The sequence below is a fragment of the Opisthocomus hoazin genome, chromosome 1 (genome assembly GCF_030867145.1).
Source record: "Opisthocomus hoazin isolate bOpiHoa1 chromosome 1, bOpiHoa1.hap1, whole genome shotgun sequence".
NCBI classification, from domain to species: domain Eukaryota; kingdom Metazoa; phylum Chordata; class Aves; order Opisthocomiformes; family Opisthocomidae; genus Opisthocomus; species Opisthocomus hoazin.
In genome coordinates, this window is record NC_134414.1 from 25,998,823 (window position 1) to 26,007,541 (window position 8,719).

Sequence of the window (8,719 nt, forward strand, 5' to 3'; positions counted from 1 at the left end):
CTTATTGTACTTTAGAGAGAGAAACACAAGCTGAATCCAAACAGAAACCAGCAAATTAATGTGAGAAAAGTAAGAACAAGAAAAGAAGAGTGGGAGAGAAGGAAAATGGGCATTGAGTTCATGAGTGACGCAAAGAAAATGGAACAGGCAGGAAGCATGAAAGAGGACAAAATGCCCAAAGGGTTTGTCATTTTGTTTTGCTCAAAGCCCTGGCTTTTTGTTGCTTACCTTGCTTCCAGTCTTACAGATAAGTGCATCAGTTTACTGCGTTCACTAAAAGCCAGGCTGCACGATCGTTCATTACTAAAACAACTATTTGCAGTAATGGGATGAAGAGATCCTTTTGCTCCCTCTCTTGGGCTTATTTGACAGAGCATCCTAGACTTTGTATCTTTATGAACTCTCTGCTCAACTAATATTTACATTTCCTGGTTTCTCTAAGCCTTTCCAGCAAAATTAATTGTGCAAACAAACTAAAAAGCGTTTTCTAACTTTTGAAATTGATTTTCTCTGCTTTTGTAAAATATATTCTTCTGCATAATTAGGAGCGCTTGCCGTATTGCTTTCCTCTTTCTGCTGCCATTGCCCACTTAAGGCGGGCCTGGGAAGTGTTGTCATTTCAAACAATGGACTGTCAAAATCATTGACAAAAACAACGTGCCTCCTTCTGGCTACTAAAGTCTCTGCAATCTGGAGAAAGCTCTACATTTTTTTTGCCTTTTTTTAAAGTCTGCATTTTAGGAGGACATTCTCCATGCAGCTAGTATGATGAAATATTGAAAACATTAAATTTATGCTGACTTGTCAGACTAATTTATTTTCAAGTTGTGTTAAGCTGAGCCATGATTTATTTGTTGCATTTGTTCTTGTGCTTTCTGTGGTCTTACGAGGGAATAGTGCTTGATAATCAGGGAGTCCTGTTGCAAGAAAGCTAGTTCTGATTGCATTCTTTTTAGCTTTTTGTGTGAGCTATTTAGGTAATATCCTGTGACACTCACATAATCTGTTCTTCTGCATCCATTTACTTTAATTTTAGGTCCCATGCATCTGACGTTACCGATTATTCTTATCCTGCTACTCCGAATCATTCCCTCCATCAGCAGATAGCAGTACCTTCGTATGGAACAGGAGATGGTCCACAGTACATGGCAGCATCCCAAAGCCATGAGCATGAATACAGACCACCTTCCACCACTGTCCGACACGCTACTTTAAACAGACCTCAGCAACCACCTCCACCACCACCGCAGCCTTCAGATGGCCAGCATAGCTCAGTACCTGTGGTACCACCAGAATATGGGTAAAACTCCTTATTTATTCCAGTGGATTCTTGACACAACTAGAGGGATGCATGTTTTTCATAAGCATTGTAACATACAATGCATACACACAAAAAGAGCCCACATACATTAGTTATCTCCCTGGTGAGGACAGGAAAAAAATGGTATCATTTCTATTTATGAACTGAATTTAAATGATGGAATGCTGAAAGCAGAAATAATGAATGTGGTGAAATCAATATACTTGTAAAATAGTAAGGGTTCCTAATACAGTATTAAAAGGGGTTCATTTTCCTTTAAAGTGGAAAATAGTTACAGAGTAATTTGAATAATATTTTAAACTTCAGGAAAGGTGCAGAAAAAGTGTCACTGGATGTGATTAATGTGGCAGTCTGTGTTACACCCCCAAAATGATTTTTTAAAGGAGCTTATGACAGAATTGGAAGGGATCTCCTCAGACACAGAATCAAGTTCCCTGCTGTCACAAACAACTCCATAATTCAGTACGTGAATTTATCAAATTCCTGCGTAGACACTTTGCCTGAATGTGTTCTGAAGCAAGGCTTGCTCCAGAGTACTGGCTCTCCAGTAGCAGGAAAACATTGGTTTTCTGACCAGTCTGTGCCTGTTTGTTCTTTTGCTTAAATAATTTAGCTTAAACTTTGAGGTTGTAATCCCAGGACAGTTGTAATCATTCTTGCCTGTGTTGTTTTAAACTAAGCAAGCCAAGGTTTTTCAGCCTCATTTGATGCATCTTGGGATAGCATTTGCCTGATTCATGAATGTATCGTGCTGTAGGTGACTCAGTTGTGCTATGATTGACTGCTCCAACCTGCATTTTCTCCATTATTTCCAGTTTATAACAGAAATACTTGTGCTTAGTCCCCAGGTACACGACCACTGTCAGTGTATCACAGTTGTCATACATTGACATGTATCAGTGAATGTCATCAGTAACTTTCTGTCAACTCCTGTCTCGTATATCTAGTTCTTTACCTACTTCATAACTCTTACATTAATTCCCATTTTTCTGCTTAAGAATCTTTAATGACATTTCAACAAAGAAATTAGCTCTTCCCTGCTTCTCCTTTTTAAAGTATCAATGAAATGTATTGATTTAATTTAAAAATATTTAAATCGATAAACTTGACTAAAGAAGCACATGAGATGCATGATATACCTTTGGGTAAATCTTTCCATTCATGCTTGCCATTGTCCTGCACAGAGTCTATCTTTTTTTATTACCTCTTAGTATTTGTTTTAAGACTTGGTCTTCTATGGAAGTGATACGCGTAGTCTACAGTTTTCTTGGTCCCTGCATCATAGGCATTGTACTTAAAGATCTACTCTGTGAGAATATTAGTAGCAAATACAGCTGCGTACCCAACTAGGCAGGAGTATTAAGATAAAAAAATCTCACTTTATGGCGTGCTGAAAGGACACTGCCCTTAACTTTGTCATCTGCCTTAAATCTCAATGTATTATCAATCTTTGACAATTCATGTTTGTAATCACTTGCGTATTTAACTCACCAGTTTAAATTCCTTTTTATTTTTATTTTAGCTGAGGCTGGATGAGAGTAGTTTAAGGGGTGATGCTTCTCTAAGTCCTAATTTTCAATGTATTGAATAGTTTTTTTTCTGTTTTATATAGGATGCTTCCAGCTCAGATGGTGGATTATTACAACCCTACAGGTCCTCCCCCCCCTCCTCCGCCCCCCATGATTCCTTCAGCACAAACTGCCTTTGTTAGTCCCCTTCAGCTTCCCGCGCCACCTTCCCATTCTGGACTGGCGACTGGCTCTACGTATGCAGCTACTCATCCTCCTCCTCCTGGTGGGCTTGTTGTCGCTGCTCCTCCTCCTCCCGGCCCTCCTCCTCCCCCCCCAGGCCCCCCTGCCCCGGGTTCATCCCTCTCTTCCTCCCCAATGCACACTGCTCCGGCGACTGAGGCAAAACGTCACGAGCCAGCGCAGCCGCCCGTCAGTGATGCACGGAGCGATCTTCTTGCTGCCATTCGCATGGGTGAGTGGACACTGAGCATCAGCCATTGCTTTTTTTCCATGAGAGCACTGTGTTTTCCAGTGATCGGAGTTCGTGGCTTCTGTTCCCAGCTGGGCAGAATGTCATTAAGGGACTAACTAACCACAGGTACTGTGCACCTATTCTAACAGGTATCAGCTTTGGCTTTGGTTTTTTTCCTAATGCCTAAAGATATACAGCTTTGTCAAACAGGTTCTAGTGTTTGTGTGGACATACTAAAAGGAAGACAGTACTTGTGTGTTTGTTATGTGTAGTAGCCAGTAGATGTACATGGATTTTTGCTTCTGTTCAGAACAACCGAGTTGCCTTCAGCCCACTGATTACACAGTTACTAATGGCTGTTCCTGACTTTGCTTACAATATGGAGCTGTAGTTCTAGTGGTATTTCCAAATACAATTGTGAAAACTTCCATCTTCAGATCAAAAGGACCCATACAGTCATGAATATTTAGTGTGAACATATTGCTGGCAGTGTTGGAAACCCAGAAGTATTCCATCTCTGAGAGTGGGTTCCAGTCTGCCTTTTCTGTCTGTCTTCCTTGCCCAGGGAGGCTCTCTAACTCAATGGTTTCTTTTTTTTTTCTTCTTCTTCCTGACTATATGTTAGAGTACAAAAACCTCATCAATAACAACATGAAATTTAAAATCTCTTGTGCAGAAAACTTTGTCTGAGAGTAATTGTCTCTACAGGAATTCAGCTGAAAAAGGTGCAGGAGCAACGTGAGCAAGAAGCAAAGCGAGAGCCTGTTGGAAACGATGTGGCAACCATCCTGTCCAGGCGCATTGCCGTGGAATACAGTGATTCTGATGACGATTCAGAGTTTGATGAGAACGATTGGTCAGACTGAACCTGGCCCAAGCCCAGTGGCAAGTTCATGAAGTACTTGGCTTCAGTGATTGCTTTCGTAGCCAGATGTAAAGCGGGACGTTGACGTGTATTAAGGCTAGCGATGGAAGTGGTAAAATCGAATTGGTGTTATTCAGAATGCTGTAGCTTAGCAACTCTGGTAATAATGATGTGATTATGCTTATGCAGATCAGAAACTTGTCTTACTTTCAGTATTTACCGCATAATACTTAAGTGCCACTAAATGTAGCAAATCATGTGCTGCCTGCAAATTATGCTGCAGTTGTTGCACTGTTACAGAACCAGCATTTTATTTTACTTTCCTGATCTTGAAGGGATAAAATATATTTTTTTTACTTTACATGTTATTCTTTTAATTATGTAAGCAATTTAGGTACTTGTGAATTGGTCTGGTTGTTAGTCTTTGAGGGCAGTTAACTATATGATTGAGTGAAGTGTTGAGTTCCGGAAAGATGACTTTTAGCTTTTTTGTTAGTTACTAATTATGCCCACCTTAGTGTATTTTTAATTGCTTCTGGGCTTAGGTTTGTTTGCATACAGAGTTGATTTTATATAATCTTTTTTTTTATCTTAAAAATGTAGCAGATGATGAAATGTATGCTTTGAGGAAGGAATCCATGTGATTCAAAATTAACATTTTGTGAGCAGACTGGAGAAGTTTGTAACAGTACCAGCTCAAGAACTCTGCTAGTTCGGCAGAGTGCTGGGAGGTCTCAGGTAGGGGATGCACCTCCGTGTAACAAATGAAGGTTAAAATACCTGTAGAGCTTTTCAGTTTTGTGACACCAATCAGCTTCAACTAGATGCAAAGACTTCAGAGTAGACCTGATTGAAGCCATATGGTTATTGCAGTGTGGAAGTGTTACTCTGTTAGTACTAGAGATTGGAACTTTTGTCAGTCCAGATCTAGCAATCGGATACATTTCACAAGTATTACACTTGGTCTTTATGCCTGCAGGTATAAATGTTTGTGAATAAGTTTTGTTGTTATTGATTTGTGCATGTATAGTCATGACATAATTTTCCGTTTCCTGTAGCACGTTTACTCAGAAATACTGTTGTTTTGAATGTATTTCTTTCCCAGTATGTCCTACTGGTAAAACACAGGCAGTTAAAACAGTTTTAATGGCCATTTAGGTATTATGCCATATATATATACACACTAGTTTTCTCCTTCCCTAGGAACAGTTGTTGCTGTGCTGTCCCTGTTTTCTTTAAAAATAATTCCTTTTTTTTTCGCAGTACAGTATTCAAATGTTTTTTGGTTTTGTTTTTTCTTTCTTCTGGACTAGGAGTCAGGCTGCTGCTTTGCCTAATGAGGCTGTTAAAAATGTACTCGTAGCAGGGGAAGAGTTCTTTCCTTACCAGATTACAGTTTTAATCTTTGTACTGAAGTCTGTGGAATTCCAGGTCCAACATTTGGTAAAGCTCCTTTTGTCCTGTGAGGCCCTGTCTGTTCTTTAAAAAAAAAAAAAAAAAAAGTATGTAAAATAAAAAGAGAAATGGAAGCTAATTACCTAACTTGTGTTTACACAATTAACAGTTTTAGGTCCTGAGAGTGTAACAGTCTAAGACAATGTTTGCATGCAAACTATTGGCTACTTCATTGCTGTTTAATCTCCGCAGGGTTTTCCAGTCTGTGGTGGCCGCCTTTATGGTGGGGTGGTAACGTGCTGCCTCAAGGCTGGTGTTAAAATCTGTCGCACAAAGTGCGGCCAGTCTCTGCGTAATGGTGAGCAACCGCAGCTCTTGCTGAGCGGAGGCAGCTGAAGGTGCTCAGCTGCGTTTCAGCTGGAGCTGGGGTTGTCTCTGCCTTAAAATACGGAGCTGAAGTCTGCTCTAGGTTGTGTCCTGCAGTCTGAGGTCTGTGTGTCCACTGCAGAGGACGGAATTCGGGCCGTAGCCTGGTGGTGGGCTGAGGGATGGTCTGTTCTGATCAGCGTGGTGCGCTTGCGCAGTGGCTCGCAAGTGATTCTTTGCGTGGGGAGGCTGAAAGTGCACCTGGGACTGCAGTGTTACATCCCAGTATAGGGGGGGAGTACTCGGCATTCTTTTAATACGTGCTGAAGTGAAATATCTCCGCAGAACATTCTTTCCGATCTACGGAAATTTGATATGACAGAAGATATATTTTACCAGCACAGAAATGGAGCGTGTCTGAAATATTGTAATTTACGTTAATTTTAAATAATAAACATTAAACAAGCAAACAGTTGTGACCAGTTAAGATGGCATAGATTTTTCAGTCATAGTAGCCAGCCTGTTTTTCTGAACCTGCAATGTTGTCATTTTCCTTTTGATATTTTGGTAATAAAATGTGAATTGAATTTAGTGATGTAAACTAACATTATTCTAGGCTGTTTTTATCAGTTTTATCATACTTTGGGTTGTGAATAACAAATATGAATAAAATCTCACTTTTGAGCCTGTCTTTCTTTCCTTAGATCAGTAAGATTTTGCTGTTAATCTTTATCCCTTATCAGTAAATAATGGAAATGAAAATGTAAGGCTTCTAAATGGTATTTGTGATCCCAGGAGCCACGATTTTACTGGGATGGAGGCTGGACTCTACAAAACCAGAGTCCTTTAAGGTACTGCTGCTTCTCCTAACGTGTGTGCATACTTGTTCTTTTGCAGCTTGATAAAAGCTCTAGGTTGAGGTTCTTGGCTGGTGTAAATGGGTATTAATTTCCCTACAGGTAGCTTTAATTTTTTTTTTTTTTTTTTTTTTTGTGAAATCCATTGAACAACAGCTGTGCTCCCAGGAGGAACAGGACAGAATGTAAGAGTTGTATTAGCAAGCCCCCGTTCCCACTTTCTTAAATAAGAAAGTCTTGGTAGATTAATGACACCAAGCACAATATTGTAAAATGCAAACCCATGTCTGCCTACTGCAAACATACCTGTTTCATTTACAGTTAGACTCCTGTATTACATGTCTGGTTTACGTAGTTCTTCCCAGTTTGACACAGTAAACCAGTTGTGTAATATAGTAGCCTAATTGTAAGTTAAACAGACTCCTGCGTCTTAGGCTTGGTTGTTGTCTGGGAAAATGAGTTCATCTTTAATCTGTTCAAGTGAAAATTCTAGTCTCTCTGGTGCTCAGTTCTTTTTTCACTGAAATTTTCCATCTTTGATTTAAACTTAATTCAGATAATTTAGAGTAAAGACACCAATTCTGCACAGAAACTGAATAGATGAGCTTGCAGTTTTGGTTCAAAGGCTATCGTAGTAAAGCATTTGTAACTGCTCATTCATCAGTTGGGGTTGGAGTTGGGACTGACGCTCATTCAGCATCCTGCCTCTACGGCTTCTACGGTTGCCTTCTGAATGTTAAAAAATATTTCTAGGTGAGTAAACTGACATCAGCTGGATTTTTAGGTATTTCAGATTTCTCTGTACTAAGATGAACTACATGAAGAAGAAAAAAAAATCTTGGAGAGGTGTGTGCTCTTCAGAACAAGCTCAAAATCAAGCTCGTTTGCGGTATGCAGATGGAGTTGGGGGGAAGGGAAATGACGCTTTGGGAAATCGATTCTTGTGATGCATTTTGCAGGTATGCTCTCTCTCCTGTGCCAGGCGTTGTTTTAATAATAAAAAGGTGTTCCTTTCCACTTGAAACAACACAACTAAGGATACAGCAAATGTGTAACTTCTAAAAATGTTTAAAATCTCACTGTAAACTGAACTGAGTATAAACCTGATGATAATGACAATTTCATTAGAATCGTGTGGCTGGAAGCTGAAGTTGCATGAATTCAATCTTGAGTTGAGGTACTATTTCCTAGCAGCCGAGTAAAAGAGATATTAGAACAGCTTATCCAGAGACGGCTTTGACGGTGATTTTTAATTTTTTTGTTAAGGTGACCTGACCCTATTTCCTCTGGGAAAAAACAACCAAGCAAATCCAACCTGCTATGGTCTGCTTTGGGGAAAGTTTCCTGCCCTGGGGGGCGGGCAGCCAGCGGGAGCTCTTAATTCTGAGTCTGAGGTGTCAATTCTGAGTCTGTGGTGTTTGTTAATTCTGAGTCTGAGGTGTTCCTGGTACCAGTACGTACGTATGTGTGCACGCACAGAGGAGTCCCGAGGATTTTCAGTGTCTTGAGGCAGCTCTGTATTCATGTACGTCAGCATTGTCAGCGTGCTCAGTGCTGTATAGGGAATGAAATAAATGGTGAACCCTGCTAGAATCGCTTAGGCCCTGGCGCCTGCCACAAAATAGTTGGGAGTCACTGAACAACCTTCCCAGTTCCCTTGGACTTTAAAGGAGGTGTGGGAACTCTGGGAGGACGGTAGGTTTCCAGTCGGCCGTGGTCCTTCATTAGAGGTGAACAGAAAGAATGGGAACACTGGAAAAAGGAAGAAGGCATTTCATGTTTTGCTTTTTGTAGTAACAGGTGGAGGAAGAGGGTGGTTTCTAGTGTTCCGTCAAATATCCGTAGGTGTCTCTGGAGAGATGCGTTGTCATCTGTGGTTGACATAGGTGTGCGCTCCTACATGTGGAAAGCAGTCTCAAGCTTGTGCTGGGC

At 40.5% G+C, this 8,719-nt stretch overlaps 1 protein-coding gene across 3 annotated transcripts in view; it reads left to right on the forward strand.

Annotated features, from left to right (window-relative positions):
- Nucleotides 1–6,543, forward strand: part of WASF3 (WASP family member 3) — an 86,158-nt gene extending 79,615 nt beyond the window's left edge. For 2 of the 3 annotated variants that reach the window (XM_075419723.1, XM_075419715.1), the window contains 3 exons: nt 1,037–1,300; nt 2,934–3,304; nt 4,013–6,543. In XM_075419723.1, the coding sequence (XP_075275838.1) occupies nt 1,037–1,300; nt 2,934–3,304; nt 4,013–4,170 (793 nt within the window). In that variant the 3' untranslated portion in view covers nt 4,171–6,543. Of the gene's footprint in view, nt 1–15; nt 183–1,036; nt 1,301–2,933; nt 3,305–4,012 lie in introns of all 3 variants that reach the window. The other variant, XM_075419731.1, reaches the window with a different exon arrangement.
- Nucleotides 6,544–8,719: the final 2,176 nt, after the last annotated feature.